Source organism: Dromiciops gliroides, chromosome 2 (genome assembly GCF_019393635.1).
Source record: "Dromiciops gliroides isolate mDroGli1 chromosome 2, mDroGli1.pri, whole genome shotgun sequence".
Classification (NCBI taxonomy): domain Eukaryota; kingdom Metazoa; phylum Chordata; class Mammalia; order Microbiotheria; family Microbiotheriidae; genus Dromiciops; species Dromiciops gliroides.
The window spans coordinates 195,822,278-195,846,306 of record NC_057862.1 but is presented as its reverse complement, the minus strand read 5'-3'; the positions used below and the strand labels follow the sequence as shown (position 1 = coordinate 195,846,306).

The window sequence follows — 24,029 nt, the reverse complement described above, 5'->3', positions numbered from 1 at the left end:
CTCTGTGTCACGCTGCCTCTCAAATCGTTTACCGTTTTATTTGTTGGTTGTTGTTGTTCTGGACCTGTGATTTCATTGGTGTGGAAATTTCCTCCACCAGTGCATATGGACAACTCTTATAACTTATAGTCTTGGAGGTTTGTTTTGGGCACTGAGAGTCAGCGCCCTTAGAGCACCAGCCCTGGAGTCAGGAGTACCTGAGTTCAAATCCGGCCTCAGACACTTAGCACTTACTAGCTGAGTGACCCTGGGCAAGTCACTTAACCCCAATTGCCTCACTTAAAAAAAAAAAAAGGGAAAGGAAGAGAGTCAACGCCTTGATTCTGGTCCCATAGCTTGTTGTAATCTTGAACCCAGGTCTTTCTGACTCCAAAGTCAGCCCTCAATCCACTAGGCTATGTGTCCTTCCTTCAGTATTAGAATACTGTATAGATTTTTTGCTTCTAATAAAGAGTATGCTTGGGTCGGTATTCCTACCTTCGGAGCTTTGCAATACCATAAGCTATAGTTCCTCTGCCCCAATTAAAGACCTTATTTCTCCTAAAAAAAAAAAAAAAAGCTGAATGCTTGGTCATTCAGCAATCTGTATAAAAATATAAGAAGCAGCTTTAAAAGAATACCTCAAAACTAATGGTTTTAAGGTTTCGTTGCTGTTTTATTTAAAACTAGTGTTATAGTTATTTGTTTATATGTTATAATATTCATACAAGATTATAAGCTACATGTATTTGCAAACCTTTAATATGGGCTTAAACAATTCTACACCACCATTTTTTCAGAATCTAAGTTGCTTTACGTATACTTAGATTCATTGAAATTTAATCCAAAAAGAGATCCTAGAAATAATCTAGTCCAGTACCACATTTTTTTCAGATGTGGAAACTGAGGCCCATTGAACTTTAGTGGCTTAAAGAAGGCTTTTCAGTACATGAGGTATCAGAGTTTTTAAAGTGAAAATTATTCCTTGTCCTGACTTGATGATTCCCTGCCTTGATCATTATTCAGTCTATATAAATTATTGTGGTTTTTTGTTGTTGTTCAGGCTGGGTTAGAGAACCGTCAACTGGATACAGTAGACTTCTTTTTGAAAAGCAAGGAGAATCTTTTCAATCCCTCTTCCACCTCTTCTGTACCGGATCAGCCTGCCAGGCTTCCATCTCACTTGTATTTGAAAAGTGAGTAGAATCATCCTGATTTGCTTCTTTAACATTTACCATTTATTCTTTTTCCTAATTTTAAAGTGCTTTGTCCCAACATCCTGGGATATTCATCACTTTTGGTTATTATGGGAAGAACCTGAGAGAAAATGTGTAGGTGTCAGTATTTTAAGAAAGACTTGTTTTCTTTGTTGGTTTTGTATTCCAACTGTATGGTTAGGATATATCATTTTTCAAAGTGTCCAAGAAAGCAAAGTCACGTAAAAGAATACTTTGAAAGTTTCTGAGGTATATTTTTACCTTATGAAAGGACTATGATTACTAAGTTATGACTTGGGACTTATCATATGAATTTGGGGCCTAATTGTTCTGCTTGCTTGCTATATGGCTAAGGCTTTGACTTTCATTTCTGACAAGAGGAGAGGATCATACTTAGCTATTTTGTAAGAATTACTAGGACAAAGAACCACAGTGATCAATAGAAGGGCTTTAAGCTCTTTGATTAAAAGTGCACAGAAATCCGAGATGACAGTAGTAGTTTTCTAGTTTAAATAATCTTGTCAGATGGTGTTGGTAAAATGCTTAACTCCTTCTTTGGGTTAAACCAGAATCAGGTCCCTAACTCTCTGGTTGTCTGGGGGGACATATCTCTGTTAGGGACATTTGGGCCCCAGCTAGAAGTTGTCTGTCTCCTGTCTTCCCTTTCCTTCTCTTCCCTGACTACTTATGATGGCATTTTTGGTGCCCAGTAGCAATTTCTAGAGCACGTAAATACAAAAATGAATATTAAATGACTCCATGTGCCCCAGATCTACATCCTTCATCTTAAAGTATTTATCTGGGTTTTTCCTAGGTGTGAAGGAACTGATACCAGCATTGGATTTGCTTTGTTCAGCTATACGAGAGAATGATTCTGAAACTCAGAGCAAACATTTTTCCGAGCAGCTGCTGAAGCTCACCTTATCTTTCCTCAACAAACAAATCAGGGAGATCTTTGCCCACACTGAAGGTAAATGTTACAAGCATTGTCTCATTTTCACCAATTCTTTGGTAAGCTATGGGATTCAAACCTCAGAAATCCTGTGGGCATGATAGTAAGAATGATCATAAGTCAAAAGAAGGCCTTGGGTCAGAGTTGGGCAAAAGTTCATGTATCATAGGTAGATTGTTATTTAAGTGAATAAAAAAGATGTGGTATTGAGATTAACAGCAGGGTGGATTTAGAACTAGCTTTTACATAAAGGCAAAATCAAGTTTTCAAAGTGCAGAACTGAGGTGACCAAGAAGTTTTGGGATTTCTGTCTCTAAGATTTTGCATAACTAGTAAATCAAATTGTATCCACTCTTCTGCCTTTGCTTTTATTAAATTAGTTTATTGATGATTTCCATAGAGCTAGATGAACACTTGCAGAATGGTGTGGATATTTTGACCAACTACATTATTGAACTTCGAACTTTCATGATAAAATTTCCTCGGAAACCAGCTGATGCTGTAAATGCATATGTTGGTAAAGATGTCCCCAGAATAAATGAGAGTGAAATGTGGAAAAATCTGAGCACTGAGGTAAATATATACTTTTGGCCTTTACTTTTTTCTCTGTAGTTCATGGTGTTTGGGGAAATAATGGAAAATGAGGAGTTCATAATCTGCATACCCCTTATACTGAAGGTTGGCTAGTAAACTGCCTGTGTCATTGTATAGGTATCCCTGAACAAAGTATAGGACTTCAAGACTTCATGGTTGCAAACTCTCTTCTAGGAATTGCAAAATGATCACCACAGACTTGCTCTGTGTTTAGCTGCTTGTCAGCACTTCCCTTTGAATTAAAGCATAATGTACTTCTATGCCAGCAAGGCTCCACTTTTCCCACTCTACCCAGTGACCTATGGTTCCCTTAGGTTATTTAGAATTGTTGCCATAGACTGGACTTTAAGGCAACTATTTGAACGCTACTTCAGGTGCTAATCTCTTTCTTTCCTTTCTTTACTTCCTCTGCCTTTGTTTTCTAAATGTTGTTAGGACAACCAGACACATTGTTGTCAACTTAACTAGGATATGAGGGTGACCTGAAAAGGGAATAGAGGTCATGGTGATAGGGAACTTCCTGTACCTGGGAGCACCAGGAAGATTGATGTCAGAGTAACTCAGCTAAGACCAAAAGAGGTCTAGAGTGGTTTTATGAGTAGGCACAATGAACGATTCTGGCCAAAATAGCAAGTACAAAACAAGCCATTTTCTTTTTCTTTCAGCAAGTTATCACCAATGCCATTTTAAACAACAAAATACCAGAGGCACAGACCTTTTTCAGGATTGCCAACCATGCTGCCCAAAACCTTGAAGAACTGATTCGAATAGGATTAAATCTAGTCTTTGACAGGCTACTAAAGAAGAATGTCAAAGAAGCTTCCGAACTCTTAAAGAACATGGTAAGTGTTCTATCAGTCCGTCTGATTCTAAAGTTAGTGAATCTAGGAGGAGATTGGATTTATTTCCAACCGTTTCTTCAGATTTCTCCAGAATACAGGGAGATGTTAGTCTTAGTCCCATTGGACTCTTCCCTGGTCAGACCACATCTTGAGTATTAATTATTAATTATTAATAAATAAGTATCATGCTTATCCTCTGAGTGCCACAGGGAGGGCATTGATGAACAAAAATGGTTCCAGGATGACTAAGATCATAAGAGGCCTGAAGAAAACACCCAGTGAGGTTCAGTTGAGGGAACTGAAAAACCTAAAAAAGAGAATGCTTAGAGAGGATGACTCTAAGTTGTAGCTGTCGTGTGGAAGAGGGAACACTCTTCTGCTTGGCCCAAAAGGCCAGAAATGCGGGCAAGGACTAGACATGGAGAGGCAGATTTCTAGTTGATGAAAAGAAAAACTTCTTAACAGAGGAGTCCAGAAGTGGAATGGTCTGCTTCAGAGGAGAGGAGGTGCCACATTATTGAAAGTCCTGAAGTGAGGCTACTTACTATAATACAAAGAAGGGATACTTGTTCAGGTATGGGGTGTACTAGATAACCTTTGGAGTCCTCCCTACTTCTGAGATTCCTGTGATTCTGTTAATTTCTTCTACTTTTATAGCAAAATTATTTGGAATTTGTAAGTCAAAGTAATTTGCACAAAGTTTTCTTAGGACTGCTGTTACAGAGAAAACACATTTTTGTAAAATGAGTTTTTCTGAATAAATCTGCTAGAATGATGATGTTATCATCCTCTGCCCATTTTCTGAAAGTGAGGGGATAAGATTACTGGTCCTGATTCTGCCACTAATTAGTTATGAATTTAGGTAAGCCATCAATTTCTTCATTTATAAATGAAGGGCTTGTATTAAGTGGCTTGTGAGGCCATTGTGTATAAGCAAATGATTATCAACGGATGCTGCAGGGGAAAAAATAGTTTAATTGGCACGCTTTTTTTTTCTTTTCAGGGCAATAAAGATTGAATAACTTGTCCAGGGTTACACAGCTAGTAAGTGTCAAGTGTTTGAGGCCAGATTTGAACTCAGGTCCTCCTGGATCCAGAGCTGGTGCTTTATCCACTGTGCCACCTAACTGCCCCTACTTGATACTTTTAAGTTTAATCTGTATTATTAACATTTTCTCCATCATTTTCTTAAATCTAGACACTCAACAAAACAATAAATTAAGCCCTGATTTGTAGAGCTTGCCTAAATTTCTGAGGCGTAAGTGCTCACATCAAAAACTTAACAACCGGGGCAGCTAGGTGGCACAGTGGATAAAGCACCAGCCCTGGATTCAGGAGGACCTGAGTTCAAATCTGCTTTAGACACTTGACACTTACTAGCTGTGTGACCCTGGGCACTTAAACCCCATCACCCCACAATAAATAAAAAATAACCACCCCCCCCCCAAAAAAAAACCACTTAACAACCATTGCCTTCTCACTAGGTGGAGGAGGGGGAAGAATGGAAGAAAGACTTAGAACTGAAAATAAAATTGAATTTAAAAATGAAAAAAAGTTCATTTAACAATCGGTGGTTGCTAGCCTGTGGAGCCTGGCTCTGTCTCACTCCTGATTTTAGCCCTAGTGCTTTGATCCCTATGATTGTATGAAGCATCTCTGTAGTTTACAAGCTTTTAACCTCTCTCTGGCTCCATCTGTCTGTCTCTCCTAAACTGCATTTTCTTTTTTTCTTTCTTCTTTTTTTGTGGGGCAATGAGGGTTAAGTGACTCGCCCGGGGTCACACAGCTAGTATCAAGTGTCTGAAGCCAGATTTGAACTCAGGTCCTCCTGACTCCAGGGCCGGTGCTCTATACACTGCGCCACCTAGCTGCCCCTGAACCATATTTTCAAAAATGGTTTTCACTCATTTTCTGTTTGCCCAACTTTATATGGAAGTCAACAATTATCCGAGTATATAGTAATAAAGTTTGAAGGATCCTAACGAATTCTTTGTAGAATTTCTCTATCTCTTTTTCTTCATCTGCATAGATATTGGAGCATAAATTGCAGTTTTAAAAAAAATGTAACCAGCATTTATTTTCTGTCTCCTTCCCTACTTTAAAAAAAAAAAGAAAAAGAAAACCCATGTAACAAATAAGCATAGCCAAGCAAAACACATTCCCTATAGTTCATGTCCAAAAATTGATGCCTCGTTCTGTATTCTGAATGTCATTTTGTCAGGAAGCAGTGGTTTGAACTTTCTGCAGATACTTTGAACATAAAAAGCATCATCTTGTAGGCCATTTGATCAGCTTGTTGCCTTAGGCAGTTTTTACCAACTCCTTTATTTGCCTCTTCAAGAAGAATCTGTAAGCCCTCCTTCCATTTAGTTGCAACATCTTTTGGTTTTTAGGCTCATTCATAGTGAGAATGTCAAGTTTACTATAATTTATTTTCTTCAGCAGACCTCCTAGTTAAAATGTCAACAGTTAATATTTATAGATGTTCTAAAATCTGTGTTATTTTTAGTTGTCCTCTCCACCCCACCCCCAACCTCTTTTGACATCACTCTTCCATTTTCATCATAAAAGCACTGACAACTAGGAGGATCAGGAAAGTTTGCAGAGGAGGCAGCACCTGAACACAAACTTGTAGCAAGCCAGTGATTTTAAAAGGTGAAGCTAAGGAGGGAGTACATCTTAGGTAGGCATGGAGATGAGAGAGAGTGGGTTTTTTTGTTTTCTTTTTTGTTTTTGTTTTTTTACAGGGCAGTGAGGGTTAAGTGACTTGCCCAGGGCCACACAGCTAGTAAGGGTCAAGTATCTGAGGTTGGATTTGAACTCAGGTCCTCCTGAACCCAGGGCCAGTGCTTTATCCACTACACCACCTAGCTGCCCCTGAGATGGAGTGTTTGGAAAACGTAAAGTGCATGAAGAGGGATAATATAAAACAAAGTAGATGTTACATTGTGGAGGGCTGAGATATTTTTTCCTAGAGGTAATTTTTGAGAAGGGGAGACATGGCTTAATTTATACCTCAGGCATAGTATTTTCGCAACTATGTAGGCCAGATAGTATTTTGGCAACTATATAGGGTAGGTTGAGAATGGGGTGAGAATGGAAGAAGAGAGATCAATTAGGAGACTGTTAAAATAGTTAAGGCAAGATATGATGTAACTTTGGATTGAAGTATTTGTGGTATGAGTAGAGAAAAGGGGATGGATGCAAGAGATCTTGTTGAGGTGAAGTGATAAGTCTTGCCAAGTGATTAGATGTGTGGGATAAATGAGTGAAGAATTGAGAATGCTTTCTAGGTTAGGAACCGAGGCATGTTGGTGTCCTTGACATCAAGTTGGGGGGGTGGTGCAGTTTACAGGAAATACGAGTTATTGGTTTTTTGCATGGGGCAGTGAGGGTTAAGTGACTTGCCCAGGGTCACACAGCTAGTAAGTGACAAATGTCTGAGGCTGGATTTGAACTCATAATGAATCCAGAGCCAGTGCTTTATCCACTGCACCACCCAGCTGCCCCCTACAAGTTCTTTTTTTGATCTGTTGAGTTTGAGGAACTGGATGGGGCATCCCAGTGAAGATGTTCAGTAAGTGGTTGGAAGAGAAGGCTCTGGAGTAATGAATTTGTGGCTGGATAGGACTAGATCTGGGATCCATACCCACTGAATCCTTTATATTACAGTCTTTTAGTGTAGTGACTTTTTTTTTTAAATAATAAAGTATTTTTTTTTCCTGTTACATGTTAAGATAGTTCTTAACTTTTGTTTATACAAGCTTTCCATTTCAGATTTTTCTCCCTCCCTCCCCCTCCCTCCCCCTTCCCCTAGACAGCAGGTAATCTGATATAGGTTATATAGAGATAGAGATATAGAGATATATACACACACATAATAACATTAAACATATTCTGCATTAGTCATGTTATAAGAGAAAAATCAGCGCAATGACGAAAAACCTCAAAATAGAAAAACAACAGCACCAAAAAACAAAAGAAATAGTATGGTTCATTCAGCATCTGTCCTTCACAGTTCTTTTTTTTTTTTCTTGGATTTGGAGATCCTCCTCCATCATGAGTTCCCTGGAACTCTTCTGTGCCATTGCATTGGTGAGAAGAATCTAGTCCATCACAGTAGGTCAACACTCAATGTTGATGATACTGTGTACAATGTTCTTCTGGTTCTGCACATCTGACTCATCATCAGCCGTTGTAGTGACCTTTTTAAAGAGCTAAAAGAGGGTCCAGCATGGAATGTGCCTTTGATCCTGAGTGATTCATGTAATGTAATATTAACCCTGTTATACTTTAGCATAATAAAATGACACCTTCCTTTGAATTGTCCCACTCTGGAATAGGCCTTTGATCAAGTGCTTAGGAATCATAGTGATAGATTATGTGTTTGTGTGTATAATGTAGAAGAGGTTGAATTCTGAGAAGGCACTGAGCTTTGTAATGAGATCTCTATATACCATGATACTTGGCTATAGTAGAATGTTTCTATATCCAGCCTGCAGAAGGTCAAAGAATTCCTATTATAGATTGTAAGAAGAACTTTGTGTTGTGTGTGTGTATGTTGCAGGGCTTCAATGTAAAGGACCAGTTGCACAAAATATGTTTCTATACAGCTGAGAAAAACATACGAGACTTTTTGGTAAGTGAAAATTTTGAGAATCTGTAGTTAATAAGTCTGAGACGGAATGGTACTTAAAAAAAAATCATCATTGCATTAGGTTGTTAATTTAAAATGTGTTCCCTTTACTTTCATTCATGTTACTGCCTATATGCTCATAACACATGCACATGTGTACACACACACACACACACACAATTTTAATTTTAGCTTAAACATTCAATGTGCATTTCTTATTTGGCATTTATGAACTTGATGACAAGATGTCTTAGAAATGTAGTTGATTTTGTAGCATCAGTTATTTAATTTGGATATATTTGATTCAAGGTTGGCATTTTAAAAGAAGAAAATTATTTTTCTGAAGAAGAGAAGAGAACTATAGACTATATATATCAGGTTGAAAAATTGTATTCAGAGGCTTTCAAAGAAAACACAGGGACCCAACCCCTCAGGTAATTTTTTTCACTCTTCTCATACTGCTAATATGGAAGATCAATATTAATGTTTTTTAGAAAATTAGCTTTTGTTTAATTTTCTATAATCAGTGATTCTAAGTTTGTATCCCCAAGAACATAAAACATGCCCCCAAAGGAGTGTTCCTCACTAGATGCGTTTTAGAGCTTTCCTTCATCTTGATGTTTTGTGGGGGTTTTTTGGTGGGGCAATGAGGATTAAGTGACTTGCTCAGGATTTCACAGCTAGTGTCAAGTGTCTGAGGCCAGATTTGAACTCAGTTCCTCCTGAATCCAGGGCCAGTGCTTTATCCACCTAGCTTCCCTAACAGGTATCATTTTTCAGTGTGTAATTTCATGGTTTTTTTTCTTTCCAAAGAGATCCCTTTTTTTGAGGCAATGAGGGTCAAGTGACTTGCCCAAGGTCACACAGCTAGTAAGTATCTGAGGCCAGATTTGAACTCAAATCCTCCTGACTGCAGGGCTGATGCTCTATCCACTGCACCACCTAGGTGCCCCTCATCTTGATGTTTTTATAGTCATTCACTCATTTAGTCAACAAATATTTATTGAGTACTTTATGTAAGGTGCTTCAAGCAAATAGATATTGTTAAAGTATAACCAAATTGAATATACCGATTAGATGTTTTTTGGTTTTTTTTTTTTTTTTTAGTGAGGCAATTGGGGTTAAGTGACTTGCCCAAGGTCACACAGCTAGTAAGTGTTAAGTGTCTGAGGCCGGATTTGAACTCAGGTACTCCTGATTCCAAGGCTGGTGCTCTATCCACTGCGCCACCTAGCTGCCCCGAATTAGATGTTTTTTTTATAAATGTTCTTAAGCTAAAGAGAGAACAAATTTCCTTTTCATAATCCCAAAATCACTGTTAGTTTCAGGAGCTGGAGAAAGAATGATGATTTTTCCAAGCACGGATCTGTTTTAGACTTCTTGAAATTCAATGAAAAAGATGAAATTTATAAGCAGGATCATAGAATTATACTAAGCTGGGCTCAGTGGTGGGATGGTCCAACTCGAGAAAGCATCCTTCTTCCCAGGAGATCTACAGAAGGTAAATATCACATGACTTGAAATATGGGAAATAAAGTGTACATTTATAGATAGTTTATATATACATATATTTATAAAATCATGACATGTTTTCATACTTATAATAGGATATCTTAATTTTGCTTTTTAAAAAAATCTGTTTTCAGATTGTTTTCAAGCACAAACTGTCTTGTCATCAAATAACTCAATTAACCCAGCAGCAAACATTTATTAAGCACCTATTATGTGCCAGGCTTTATGCTATGTACCCATGATACAAAGACAAATCAAATAATCCCTGCCCTTTTCTTAGGGAAGTTCTGACAGCAAAAGGTAAGCAAAGATTTTTTTTTGTTTTTGTTCTAGGTTATTGGAAGCAGTGTCTTTTATTCTTTTTCTTATTTAAATTTTTTTGTTTGTTTTTACATCACATTATTGCAAATGCTTCCATTCTTCTCAGTCAGCAAGGTTCTTGTTACAGATATCTTAAGGCGGGGAACCCAGGAAAACCAAGCAGTATTAACTGAGTTTGATGGTATATGTGGTATTCTACACCCCTATTCCCCCCTATTTCTGCAAAGAAGAGAGGTGAATTTTTTTCTCGAGTACCAAGTTTGGTCATTGAGTTTTGTTGCCTTTGTATTGCCATTGTGTATATTGTTTTCCTGGTTCTGCTTACTTCATTCTGTATCAGTTCATATTAAGTTTTCCATTGTATCCCCAAAATTCTTGATATTCATTATTTTATTCCACTTCATCATGTACCACAGTTTATTTAGTCATTCTCATCATCAGTGGGAATCTGTTCTGTTTCAGTCATTTATTATCAGTAGTCATTTATTAAGCATTTACTTATGTGCCAGACACTGTTAGGTGCTGGTTATATAGAAAAAACAAAAACAATCCCTGCCTGCAAGGGCCTTATATTCTACTACATTTCTAGGGGACACAACATGTGCATAAATAGGTAGATATAAGATAACAGATAAGACAGGATAACTTGGGAAGGTGCTGCCCACGAGAGTCCTAGAAAAGCCTCCTGCTGAAAACAGTGCTCTAGCTGAATCTCAGGGAAGCCAGGGACTCTGAGATGTGGAGGGGAAGGAGGGGAGAGCATCCCAAGCATGAAAGCCAGGGCAAAAGCCTGGCGTTGGGTGTGTCACATGTGCAGAACAGCAAGTAGGCCAGCTGGGCCGGACCAGAGTATAAGGATGGGAGCGATACGGAAGAAGATTGTAGAGATAAGAGATATGCAGAGTTTTCAGTGCCTAAGAAAAGCATTTGAGAGGCACTGAAGTTTATTGAGTACTCACCTTGGTACTTACACGTGTGGAGAATGAATTACAGTGGGGAAAGACCAGGCAGTGAAAACAATTAGGAGGCTTTTGTAATAGTACAGATGATAATGACCTGAGCTAAGGTGGTAACTATGTGGAAAGAAGAGGACCTGTCTGAGAGATAGCATTTCTTCTATCTACTCAAGATTTGTAACCAACAAGATTATGGCCAGTTTCTTTCCTTTTTTATCATAAATTCTATTCAGTACTCAACATATTCAAGACTGACTGAGTCTCTTCTTCACAGAGCAATGAGGGTTAAGTGACTTGCCCAAGGTCACACAGCTAGTAAGTGTCAAGAGGCTGGATTTAAACTGAGGTCCTCCTGAATCCAGGGGCTGGTGCTTTTTCTACTGCACCACCTAGTTGCCCCCTTATCATAAATTCTAAAAGGAAGTGTTAACTCTCCCTCTCCCTCCCTAAATTCCTGTCATTTCCACTTCCTGGTAACCAGTTTTTCCCTCAGTGAGAATCAGATTCCATGTAGAATTTTGGAATTTTTACCTTTTGAAGGATGAAATTAAGGCAAAGCAAGGTTATTAGCTGCTCTGTTTTCGGCAGAGAAGATTTCCAGCAGATACCTGGTAATGCCAGGCTTGTAATGTTTCCTAAACTCATCTACTTCCTCTTTCTGTCTAAGGGTAAGCAAAGTTTAAAGAAGGAAGAAAAGGAAATGGCCTGGTGAATAGTATTTGAACCAGTTAATCACTGAGGGGGCAGCTAGGTGGCGCAGTGGATAAAGCACTGGCCCTGGATTCAGGAGTACCTGAGTTCAAATCTGACCTCAGACACTTGACACTTACTAGCCGTGTGACCCTGGGCAAGTCACTTAACCCCCATTGCCCCGCAAAAATGAAAAAACAAAACAAAAACAACAACAAGAACAATCACTGAATGATTGAGTTTACTAGCAGCAATAACAGTTCATTGCTATTCTAAGAATCATAACGATTTTCATTTCTTTTGTATGTAGAGCTCAAGTCTTGTTCTCCTGAAGTTCTCTGGATGCATTTCACAGCTCACCATGACTGCTTAAGCATTTTCTCATGGATTGAAGAATTGCAGACCCAGGATGGTTGTGTTCCACTTCAGCAAGCTAAATGGCCCCTTCTGACAGTTGATGTTATTGATCAGAATACATGCTGCAATAGCTACCTGAGGAATGAAATACTAGATAAACTGGCCAGGTATTGTTACTAGTAAAGGAATTTCTAGTTAAGAAACAGAACTAAAGTTTGCGGTGTCAAAGATATAAATGCATGATTTTTTCCCCTTTTGAATAGTATTAATTTGCTGCTGCTCTGTGTCCTGTTGCCTGTTATCATAGAACAAAATGCATTAACAATTACAAGACATTATACCCTGTCGTAAAGCTGAGATTTTACTTGGAGTTGCAAAAAAATCATTTTATGAGTCTGGTTCGTTGATGTGGCTATAGCAATGTTGTCATTGATATCCTCTTGAAGTTTAGGTGTAGTTTTTATCTGAGGGGATTCTACAAGATTTCATTGAGAGATGTTAAATAGTACCTGCATTTTGTGGCTGAGTTGAGGTTGAGATACCTGGTTGTCCTCTCCTGTATTGTGAACTCAAATTTGTCTGATTCATTACTATTTTTGCTCTACCTGTGTGACTAAAACCAGCTAAAAAGAGAGTTGGTCTGTGAAAGAATAGAAGTGAGGAATTTGGGTAAAGCTAAAAAGTTTAGGTATCACATGCCTCCTAGGTACTTTTCAGTGCCTTCTGTCTTCTCTGGGAGAATATTTTGGTTTTTAAAAAAAAATAGACCTTGGGCAGCTAGGTGGCGCAGTGGATAGAGCACCAGCCCTGGAGTCAGGAGTACCTGAGTTCAAATCTGGCCTCAGACACTTAACACTTACTAGCTGTGTGACCTTGGGCAAGTCACTTAACCCCAATTGCCTCACTAAAAAAAAAAAATAGACCTTGATTTGAGGAAGAAGTTCAGGGCTCTTAAAAGCACTGTAGTTTCCCCAGAGTCATCTAGTCTGCCCACTTTATGTCGTTCCACTCTAAGTCCAACTCATCTAATTTACAGAAGCAGGGAATGCTCTGAGACTTGCTTCTTTGAAATCCAGAAGAGGTACTGAAAAAAACAATCAAGTCAATCAGATTTTGAATTAGTAAGATTTTTTTGTTGTTGCAAAGCAAAAAAAAGAGTACAAGATTTGGAGCTTGAGCACCTGGGTTTGAATCCAGGATGTCAGTGATTATCAGTGTGACCGTGGCTCAGTCACTTCACAAATGCTCTAGACTTCAGCTTTATCATCTGTAAATTGAAGGGGTGACATCTAAGGTGATTCCAGCTCTTACTCTTCAGTTCTCTGGTCCTAAGGGAGTTTGTTTAACTTTTTCAAAGCACTTTCACATATATATGTTATAGAATATTATACAGTAGGTGTAGGGGAGATGCCATCCTCATCCTTCCCTCTGCATCAGTTCATTTAAGGAAAAGGAAACTGAAGCCAGGACTCAGTTAAGGTCCTGCAGCAGGTTAGCATCCAAGCTCACAGTAGGACCCAGGGATGCTATCATCATTTGCTTCTCTCTCTTTTTTTTTTTTTTACAGGCCAATGGGGTTAAGTGACTTGCCCAGGGTCACACAGCTAGTAAGTGTTAAGTGTCTGAGGCCGGATTTGAACTCAGGAACTCCTGAATCCAGGGCCTGTGCTTTATCCACTGCGCCACCTAGCCGCCCCCTAATAAAGATCTCAATGTTTATAAGAAAGGATAGTTTTAGCATTTTTTGGGGGGGGAGGTGTGAGGCAATTGGGGTTAAGTGACTTGTGCTTCTCTCGTCATTGCCCTACCTGCTTTCCATTCTTCTTTACTATATGTTGAAGGATCATCTGAATTGAATGTGAATGCATTTCTTCATGTAATTCTTCTAAACAGATGGACCCAATGTTCTGAGAGCCTTCCTCTGGATCTCGTAACATTGGTAAAAATACCAGTGGAGCATGTGGGTTCTCTCCATCAATGATTCCTCCTTCATACCATGTGACCAGTCCATCCTTTTTGCTAATCTTTCTAATGACATCTCCTTGGTCACTTCTGCAAAATTTTTCATCCATGCCTATCATGTGTGCTTCACCACTGTTCTCTTTAATTCTTGAGAGTTTATGATATCTCATGACTCAAAACCATATGGCATCACTGCGAGAATTTTTTTTTTTTAAGATAAGCCTTTGTTTGTGGAAAAACTTAGGGTTGTTAAACATACCACATGGTTTCCCTGAGGTGATCTGGTCCATCTTCTTCCTGCTCTTCAACTCTGAGACCAATATCCATTTTCAATGACTATCCAAGATCTGTATGTTGATAGACCAGCCCTGTGAGGTGTCCATCCAGCTCCATACCAGAGTCTGGCCAATTAGAAATTGTTTAGACTATACATACAGTGGTACTGAGTGTTGACAGCTTTTGTTTCTTAATACCTGTTTAAATGCTTTAAACTTATTCAGTATGATATGGTTTGCTCTAAACACTTTTTAATTTGTCATCACATTGATCCTCTTTTGCTTTGTAGAAATGGAATTTTCATAACATCTGAACTAGAAGACTTTGAACTCTTGCTCCTAAGACTAAGTCGTATTGGGGGCGTGATGCAGGACCCATTTCCTGTTCGAAACTATACATCCCGTGATGGTTTGGATTTCCATGCTCAATTTCTTCTATACTGTTTAGAACACAGTTTGCAGCTTCTGCTTTATGTCTACCTTGATTATTATAAGTGAGTGCTAGTAATTGATCTATCCTGCAGCATTTTCAATGGTTCCTTCAACATAAGCATAACTTTTTGGAAATGTTGGATATTCATTTAGGAAATGTTGATATTGAAAAAGTGGTTTTCCATTTATCTGTACCACACTTCGCATAGTGACATGCACAAATAAGCTTAATAAATACTTTTTGCTGGTATCAAGTATTTTGGGGGGGGTGGGGCAGGGCAATGAGGGTTAAGTGACTTGCCCAGGGTCACACATCTGGTAAGTGTCAAGTATCTGAGGTCAGATTTGAACTCAGGTCCTACTGAATCCAGGGCCAGTGCTTTAGCCACTGTGGCTGGTATTGATTCTTTTTTTTTTTTTTTTTTGGTGAGGCAATTAGGGTTAAGTGACTTGCCCAGGGTCACACAGCTAGTAAGTGTTAAGTGTCTGAGGCCAGATTTGAACTGAGGTCCTCCTGACTCCAGGGCCGGTGCTCTATCCTGGTATTGATTCTTTAAAAAAATATTTCTGGGGCAGCTAGGTGGCGCAGTAGATAGAGCACCGGCCTTGGAGTCAGGAGTACCTGAGTTCAAATCCGGCCTCAGACACTTAACACTTACTAGCTGTGTGACCCTGGGCAAGTCACTTAACCCCAATTGCCTCACTAAAAAAAAAAAAAAATTTGGGAAAGGAAAAAAAGAGAAAAAAAAAAGTCTTAAAGGGAGCAGCTAGGTGGTATAGTGGATAAAGCACTGACCCTGGATTCAGGAGTACCTCTGTTCAAATCCGGCCTCAGACACTTGACACTTACTAGTTGTGTGATCCTGGACAAGTCACTTAACCCCATTGCCCCGCAAAAAGAAGAAAAAAAAAGTCTTAAAGGGCAGCTAGGTGGCTCAGTGGATAGATCACTGGCCCTGGATTCAGGAAGACCTGAGTTCAAATCTGGCCTCAGACACTTGATACTTACTAGCTGTGTAATCCTGGGTAAGCCACTTAACCCCCGTTGCCTCACCCCCCCCCCCCAAAAAAAAAATCGGGAAAGGACACTGAAGGGTCTATCATTAATTATGTTATATTTTTAATTTCTGAGTTTTATTATTATTTTTTTTTACCAAAAAAACCCCAACTTAGCCTGAGGTATTTGTGAGTGTAAAGTGTCATTTTTTTTCAGTGGTAAAATTCCCTTTTGATTTGGAGTGACTATATAGCTTAGGATAATAATTTGAGTTCCTTAAAATCCCTGATCCTTCCCTCCCTCCCGTCATTTGTATATCTTGGAGATTCTCTAGCTATTGATTTTGAATATTTACAGACCATAAGGCATGTGTAAAACCATCGAATACTGTAGTGGTAGTATATGGTGTTCCTTTTTCAACCTATTATCTAAGCATTTGTATCTGTAATACATCACATATGTTCATCATGCTAATCATTGTCATTTTTATTGAATTTTTAGCCTTAGCCCTTTGAATTGTCCCTTTTTGGAGAAAAAAGAGTTACATGAAACTTACCCTTGGTTTGAATTTTTGGTTCGGTGTCGACAAGTTTCCAGTAATATGGCAGGTATGAATCTATTAAACAATAAGATTTTGGAGAACTAATTGGCCTATTGATGTTCCTTTACTTTAAAAATATTTATTTTATTTTTGTTGCTACTGTGTGCTTTTTTATCACCTTCATTTCCATATATATTTGTCTTCCTCCTTCCCTCCTCAGGGAACCATCCCTTATAACAAAAATTTTTAAAGAGCTTATTTTTCTATCATCATGCTTTTTTTCCTCTTTTCTTCCCCCCTCTCCCCACCCCCATTTCTTCTTTTCTCCCTGAGTATGGAAGGGGAGAAGGCATACAGAAATTAAGGTGTTTGAAAACAAAAGATACCAATAGATTTTTTTTTTAAGAAAAAAAAAGCAGTTCTACAAAATTAACATATTGACGTTGTCTATAATATTCCACATCTGTAATCCCCTACTACAAACCTCTACAGTGATTCTCTTTACTTTTTACTTCATCTGACAAAAGGCAAACTCATCAGTGTTTAGACCTGATGCAGGTTGTTTCTGTGTAGAAGGCCAAAAAATGTTTATCTGCTCCCTGGAAGATTGTCTTCTCTCTCTAAAGCAGTCTGTTCTCTTTGTACTTCTCTCCTTCCTCTTTGTCTTTTTTTTTTTTAAACTATAAAATCAATGAAGCATAAAGTATTTTTGTTTGTTTGTTTTTTTGTTTGGTTTTTTTTTAGTGAGGCAATCGGGGTTAAGTGACTTGCCCAGGGTCACACAGCTAGTAAGTGTTAAGTGTCTGAGGCCGGATTTGAACTCAGGAACTCCTGACTTCAGGGCCGGTGCTCTATCCACTGCACCACCTAGCTGCCTCGAAGCATAAAGTATTTTTGAATGTAGAGTGTCTACACTCAAAAAAGAAGAGGGGAGGGCAGCTAGGTGGCACAGTGGATAAAGCACTGGCCCTGGATTCAGGAGGACCTGAGTTCAAAACCAGTCTCTGACACTTGACACTTACTAGCTGTGTGACCCTGGGCAACTCACCTAACCCCAGTTGCCTCACCAAAAAAAAAAGAAGAAGAGGAGGAGCTACCTCTTTTTCCCATTGCTTCAACACATGATATCTCTAATCCATACAAAGGAAGATCTAGTCAGGGATTCAGCTACTTTGTGATCATTTGGAGACTCAAGTTATGGCAGGAAGAAATCCATAGTGTTTGTAACCTTGGTAATCTTAGGCTTTGTAATTATCCTGATGATGAAGGACATGTTTATCTGGTGTCATCCCAAAGATTTGGTAAAGGGGATAGTCTGGGAGACCATATACACAGGAGAAATCTCCAGTAAACTTTTTAAATAGAGAGTTCCCTGTACTGATAAATAAACCTGTTAACAAGGAGGGTTTTATTTTTTTAATCATTTTGCTTTCTAAAAATTATTTTCACCTAATTCCTAGTTTAGGATAGTTTTTTTCTTTTTAAAGAAAAGAATTTTTAGTGATATCTTTCATTTTTAGATCTAAGCAACTTTAAAAAAAAGATAATAATGCTTTTTTTCTAAGAAGAAACTATCCTAAATTAGGACTTAGGTGAAAATATAAAGCAAAATGTAGTCCTTCTCTCCCCCCCCCCACCCCGCCCCGAGAGCCATATAACAAAGAATATTTTTAAAAGAAATAGAGAAAGGGGCAGTTAGGTGACACAGTGGATAGAGCACCGGCCCTGGAGTCAGGAGGACCTGAGTTGAAATCTGGCCTCAGACACTTAACACTTACTAGCTGTGTAACCCTGGGCAAGTCACTTAACCCCCATTGCCTCACCCCCCTCCCCAAAATAGAGAAATAAGAGGGGAAAATTTCATTGATTTAATACAGTGGTGGTAGTAATTGGTGTTTTCTTTATTTTTTTAATCCCAAGGTTACAAAACATTCTGATTGAAAAATATTGAATCATTGCATTAAAAAACTACTGAAAGCTTAGGCAGTACTCCACATATCTCAGCCTCTCACCTTTGTAAAATAGATGACTTTTCATATCTCTTCTTTGGGGCCACACTGAGTTATTGCTTGTAATTTTTTTTTTTCTGGGCAATGGGGGTTAAGTGACTTGCCCAGGGTCACACAGCTAGTAAGTCAAGTGTCTGAGGCTAGATTTGAACTCAGGTACTCTTGAATCCAAGGCCGGTGCTTTATCCACTGCGCCACCTAGCTGCCCCCTATTGCTTGTAATTTTGCAACCATTATCTTTGCTTATTTTGTAGTTGTTGCTCTATATTGTTTCTGTATATACAAACATACACATTTATGTGTATTTTCTTGGCTTACCTTACTTCACTCTGTATCATTTCATTTAAAGTCTTCATATTTGTCTTTTCTTATAGCACAGCAATGTTCCATTATGTTCATGTACCACAATGTGTTTAGCTATTCCCTAAGTGATGGTTATCTATTTGGTTTCTCTTTCTTTGCTATGGAAAAGGAGCTGCTATAAATGTACATAGGGACTTTGTTTTTTATCAGTGATTTCCAGGGAATACATAGATATCTAGTAGTGGCACCTCTGGTTCAAAAGGTATGGATATATTACTCACTTCATTTGCATAATTCTAAATTGCTTTCCAAAACGGTTGTATTGATTCACAGCTCTTCCAACAATATCCTATACTAGTGTGCTTATCTTCCTCCACTCCCCCCGGAAATGAGGGTTAAGTGACTTGTCCAGGGTCACTCAGCTAATAAGAGTCAAGTGGGGGCAGCTAGGTGGCGCAGTGGATAGAGCACCGGCCCTGGAGTCAGGAGGACCTGAGTTCAAATGCAGCCTCAGACACTTAACACTTACTAGCTGTGTGACCCTGGGCAAGTCACTTAACCCCAATTGCCTCGATAAAGAAAAAAATAAATAAATAAATAAGAGTCAAGTGTCTGAGGGCAGATTTGAACTCAGGTCCTCCTGAATCCAGGGCCGGTGCTTCATCTACTGTACCACCTAGCTGCCCCTAGTGTGCTTATCTTTTTACAACAGCATTGGCTGTTAACATCTTTTGTCATCATTACCAGGTTAGTTAACTTCTTTTTATTTTCCTTTGCTTAGTAGTATTTTATTTTATTTTTTTTACCAATTACATGTAAAGATAGTTTTCAACATTCATTTTTGTAAGATTTTGAGTTCCAATTTTTTCTTCCTCCCTCTTTTTCCCCCCTCTCCAAGACATCAAGCAATCTGATAGAGGTTATACATGTATAATCATGTTAAACAAAATTCCACATTAGTCATCTTGTAAAAGAAAAATAAGAACAAAAAGTAAAAACTATGAGAGAGAAAAAAGAAAAAGAAAGCAAAAATAGTATGCCCCCTCTTTCCACCATCTTGCAGTGCTGCCACCATGGTGTGCATGAATGTCCCAGCAGATGCTCTCAGAAGCATCAACAATGCAGAAAAACAAGGAAAACGCCAGGTTCTCATTAGGCCGTGCTCTAAAGTAATCATTAGGCTCTTAACTGTGATGATGAAGCACGGTTACATTGGCGAATTTGAGATCATCGATGATCACAGAGCAGGAAAAATTGTTGTGAACCTCACAGGCAGATTAAACAAGTATGGTGTAATCAGCCCCAGATTTGATGTTCAATTGAAAGATCTGGAAAAGTGGCAGAATAATCTGTTACCATCCCATCAGTTTCGGTTCATTGTGCTTACAACCTCAGCTGGCATCATGGACCATGAGGAAGCAAGACAAAAACACACAGGAAGAAAAATCCTGGGATTCTTTTTCTAAGGGTGTAAAACATACATATAAATAAAATGCTCCAATGGACTAAAAAAAATAGTATGCCTCAATCTGTATTCAGACTCCATAGTTCTTTCTCTGGGTGTGGATAACATTTTCCATCACACATCCTTTAGAATTGTCTTAGATCATTTTATTGCTGAGAAGAACTAAGTCTATCATAGTTGATAATTACACAATGTTGCTGTTACTATGTATAATGTTCTCTCTCTCTCTCTCTCTTTTTTTTTTAGTGAGGCAATTGGGGTTAAGTGACTTGCCCAGGGTCACACAGCTAGTAAGTGTTAAGTGTCTGAGGCCAGATTTGAACTCAGGTACTCCTGACTCCAGGGCCGGTGCTCTATCCACTGCGCCACCTAGCTGCCCCTGTATAATGTTCTCTTGGTTTTGCTCATTTCACTCAGCATCAGTTCATGTAAGTCTTCAGGATTGTTACTTCTTAAAGAGAAAAACATATTCTTTCTTTCCAGATCCCAAACTGATTTTCCAGGCCAGTCTTGCTAATGCTCAGATACTGATTCCCAGTAACCAAGCCAATGTGAGCAGTATGCTATTGGAAGGACATACCCTCTTGGCCCTTGCCACGACAGTGTATGCTTCTGGGGGCCTCAGCCAGGTAATTGCATATCATTGTCACCAGTGCATATTTAGAGCATGCTCAGCTCTAATAAAAATATCTTGGTTTCTCTGCTCTCCAGTAGAATGGAAAAACTCAAATACGCTGGTTTTTAAGTATCTTTATAGCTTACATAGCACAAAATTTGGTAAATTTGTTTTCTGATTTCATTTTCCCTATTATCTGGTGAGTTTTCTTTCCATTTATTTTGTTTTTTAAGAATCTGTTTTTAAGCCTTGTGGCTTGAGGGTTAACTGGTACTTTTCTTATGGTTAGACAGCTTGTGTGTGGTGTATGGGGAACCACATTTACTGCTGGTTTTGGAAACCAGTTAATGACCTAAAGGGAATTTACCCAGTTTGCTTTGTGGAAATGGTAAATGGCCAGGGGAAATGTTTACATTATTAAAACATATCACATCAAATATTCTTCATTTTGCCTAAATTTTACATGGGTTATTTGGATTGTTACTAGCTGCAGGGTTTTTGTTTGTTTATTCACAGATATAGATTGATAACTCATCTGTACTTTTTTTTTTCTGGGGCAATTGGGGTTAAGTGACTTGCCCAGGGTCACACAGCTAGTAAGTGTCAAGTGTCTGAGGCTGGATTTGAACTCAGGTCCTCCTGAATCCAGGGCCGGTGCTTTATCCACTGTGCCACCTAGCTGCCCCTCATCTGTACTTTAAAATCTGAGAATTGCCCGAAACACTGAGAATTAAGTAATTTGCTCAGGGTCACACAGTATGTCAGAGGTAGGACTTGAATGCAGGCCTTTCTGATATCAAGGCTGGCTCTTTGTCCTCAGGGCCAGAATGCCTTTCTGTAGCATCAGTCTCTTTTTTTTTTTTCCTTCCATTTTTTGACTTTACCATTTGCCAGGAATTAAAGTCATTAGGAAAGAATTGTAGAACTTAAAGATAATTGAGGTGACTAATACCCAGAAAGAGGTGACATAGCTTGCCTAAGGCCCCACAGTTAGTTAATTGCAAATCTTGGAACAGAATCAGATCTCCTGGCTGCAGCCCATAGTTGTTTTCACTAGGTTGTATTGCTTCTCTCGTGTACTTGAAACTAATATTTTTTCCACAGGAATTCTGAGGAAAAAAATATTTGAAGGTTTTAAGAAGGGGAGGAAGGGGTGGTGATGCAAGTGCCATTATTTGTTTTCCTTTATACTTAGGTTGTTCAGAAAGAAGAAGGGGAAACCTCTCTGAGGAGGGTGGATCCCCAGCTACTAAAGATGGCCTTAGCTCCTTACCCCAAGCTCAGAGCTGCACTCTTTCCGCAGAATGCTGCCCCTAGTATCCTGCCCCATGATATCACCCTCTACCACCTTATTCAGGTATGGAATTATACTAGCCTGGCCTCCGATGGTCAATGGCAAACACAGTGTAATTAGGATGCCCCACCTCGTTCTGCTGCTGGTTGTTTTCCATGGCTGTATTTAAGGAAGCGTAGACCTTTTCCCTCTTGTGATCAGGTTCTTGGGACCATGACCTTTTCCTTCTTTTTTTCCTCTGGTGCACCTTGTTTCACTGTGTCTACAGCTAGCCACATGCCTTTTGAGCTGGTTAAGGGAACAGAAATAATTTTTTGCTACAGTGAGAAATCTAGGAAACTGTATAAATATTGTGTAAGTTACTGGTGTAGTCTCCCTGCTTAAAAGAGGTTGACTTGGTTCAACGTACAGGCTTTTACAGGCAATGTCCCTGTTTCATTCTCCTATTTACTGGCTTGCTCCCTTCACCCAGGTCTACGCTTTGGTTTCAGATCAAAACTATTCTTTCTGTAGCCTGAGAGAGTCAAATTCCCCTTCTGTAGGTCAGTCTTTTCAATCTTCCTGGACAAATTTCCCTCAGAAGCTACTTCTTGTTCCCTCTCACACCTTTTCTAAATTGCTTGCCCTTAATTAGTTATTGTTTCACTTTCTCATTGCCCATTTGGCCTTGGTCACATTACTCTGTGTTTTGGTCCTGTTTCTCTCGAGTTTTCTTTTCTCTTTTTCTTTCTTGTCCTCCGTCTGCCCACTCCCTTATTATCACATATCTTGGCAACTAGCTTGCATACCTGTCAGAGGCATATTAATGGCCTTATTAATTCCCTTGCCTGTCCTACTCAGCAATAGTTCTAAAGCCCAATTTTATATTATAATTATGCCTGCTTACACAGGCAGAGCTACAGTGTGATAAATCTGTATTTTGGGAAGGGGAATTTTCATCACTTAGTTATGAAAACAAAATAAAAATGTGTTTAACACTGTTTTTTGAACTATATTCCATTAGGAGGGTGTGATAATTAGATTACTTTCTCTGGGAATTAGATGTCTGTTGCCTTAGTGTTTCAATTCCTAAATTCATTTCCTTGAATTCAATTTCACAAACATTAAGTGCCTGGTGTCTATATATGACACTGAGCATTCAGAGACAAAAAAAACAGTTCCTGCCCCTTAACGAGCTTACATGCTATTGGATGAAATTGTATTGAAAAGTAAAGTAGTGGTAATGGTTACAAACCTTTTTTTTTTTTTTTTTTGTCGGACAGTGAGGGTTAAGTGACTTTTGCCCAGGGTCACACAGCTAGTAAGTGTCAAGTGTCTGAGGCTGGATTTGAACTCAGGTCTTCCTGGATCCAGGGCTGGTGCTTTATCCACTGTGCCACATAGCTGCCCCTGGCTACAAAACTCTTAAAGCACCCATAGGAAAGGGTTTTAAATTACTCTGCTATCAGGGAAGCAACTTGTCCCTGAAGCTCTTTTATAAAAAGTTGTGTTGGTATTGTTTTAGAATTTGTTTGTTTTTAATTTTCTCTCATTTGTCCATTTTATCTCCATTTCAGTCCTTGTCTCCGTTTGATCCCACTAGGCTGTTTGGCTGGCAGGCTACCAATACACTTGCCATTGCAGGTAAGTTGATACAGGCAGCCCTTGCTTTAGAGACATACAGACATATTCTGACATGATCAGTTCCAAGATGATTTTCAGTAAAGCTCATCCTGAATTTCCCATGAGTTCTGTTTTCAAGAAGAAATTTAGTCCTATAGAAAAAAACATCCTGCATTTGACTGAATTGTGAAAACATTTTGTAACATTTTTTCAGTTCAGCAAATATATATTCAGTACTTACTGTCCTGGGTATACAAGATGAAAAGCAGCACAGCCCTACTCTCAGAAGATTGAATTAGAGGAGATAAAACATGTAAACAGCTACGTGTGATATAAGGAGGAACAATGTGACGAGGCAGAGGAGTGATTTAGTTAAGGAAATTTTGAGAAGAAAAAGGTCACTTTGATTTGTGTAGATCTGGGGAGGTAGAGTATGTTCCCATAGGCCGTAAAAACTTCTCCTTTTCCTGGGGATTC

The 24,029-nt window shown here is 38.9% G+C and overlaps 2 protein-coding genes across 2 annotated transcripts in view; both read left to right on the top strand.

Moving 5' to 3' along the window:
- The window catches only part of SPG11 (SPG11 vesicle trafficking associated, spatacsin), an 87,863-nt gene that overhangs the window by 21,192 nt on the left and 42,642 nt on the right, over positions 1 to 24,029 (top strand). The window contains 13 exon segments of the mRNA XM_043980724.1: positions 1,043 to 1,175; positions 2,011 to 2,166; positions 2,549 to 2,721; positions 3,408 to 3,584; positions 8,152 to 8,223; positions 8,530 to 8,654; positions 9,549 to 9,721; positions 12,010 to 12,223; positions 14,584 to 14,787; positions 16,224 to 16,330; positions 20,524 to 20,669; positions 21,852 to 22,013; positions 23,507 to 23,573. Of these exon segments, the coding sequence (XP_043836659.1) occupies positions 1,043 to 1,175; positions 2,011 to 2,166; positions 2,549 to 2,721; positions 3,408 to 3,584; positions 8,152 to 8,223; positions 8,530 to 8,654; positions 9,549 to 9,721; positions 12,010 to 12,223; positions 14,584 to 14,787; positions 16,224 to 16,330; positions 20,524 to 20,669; positions 21,852 to 22,013; positions 23,507 to 23,573 (1,909 nt within the window).
- On the top strand, positions 19,592 to 20,041 carry LOC122738818 (40S ribosomal protein S15a-like). Its single transcript, XM_043980726.1, has one exon. It carries the CDS (start codon positions 19,649 to 19,651, stop codon positions 20,039 to 20,041), a length of 393 nt encoding a protein of 130 aa, XP_043836661.1. The 5' UTR covers positions 19,592 to 19,648.

Excerpts from the sequence above, each read along its gene's own strand:
- LOC122738818 (XM_043980726.1), top strand. The coding sequence starts at position 19,649 with ATGGTGTGCATGAATGTCCCAGCAGATGCTCTCAGAAGCATCAACAAT.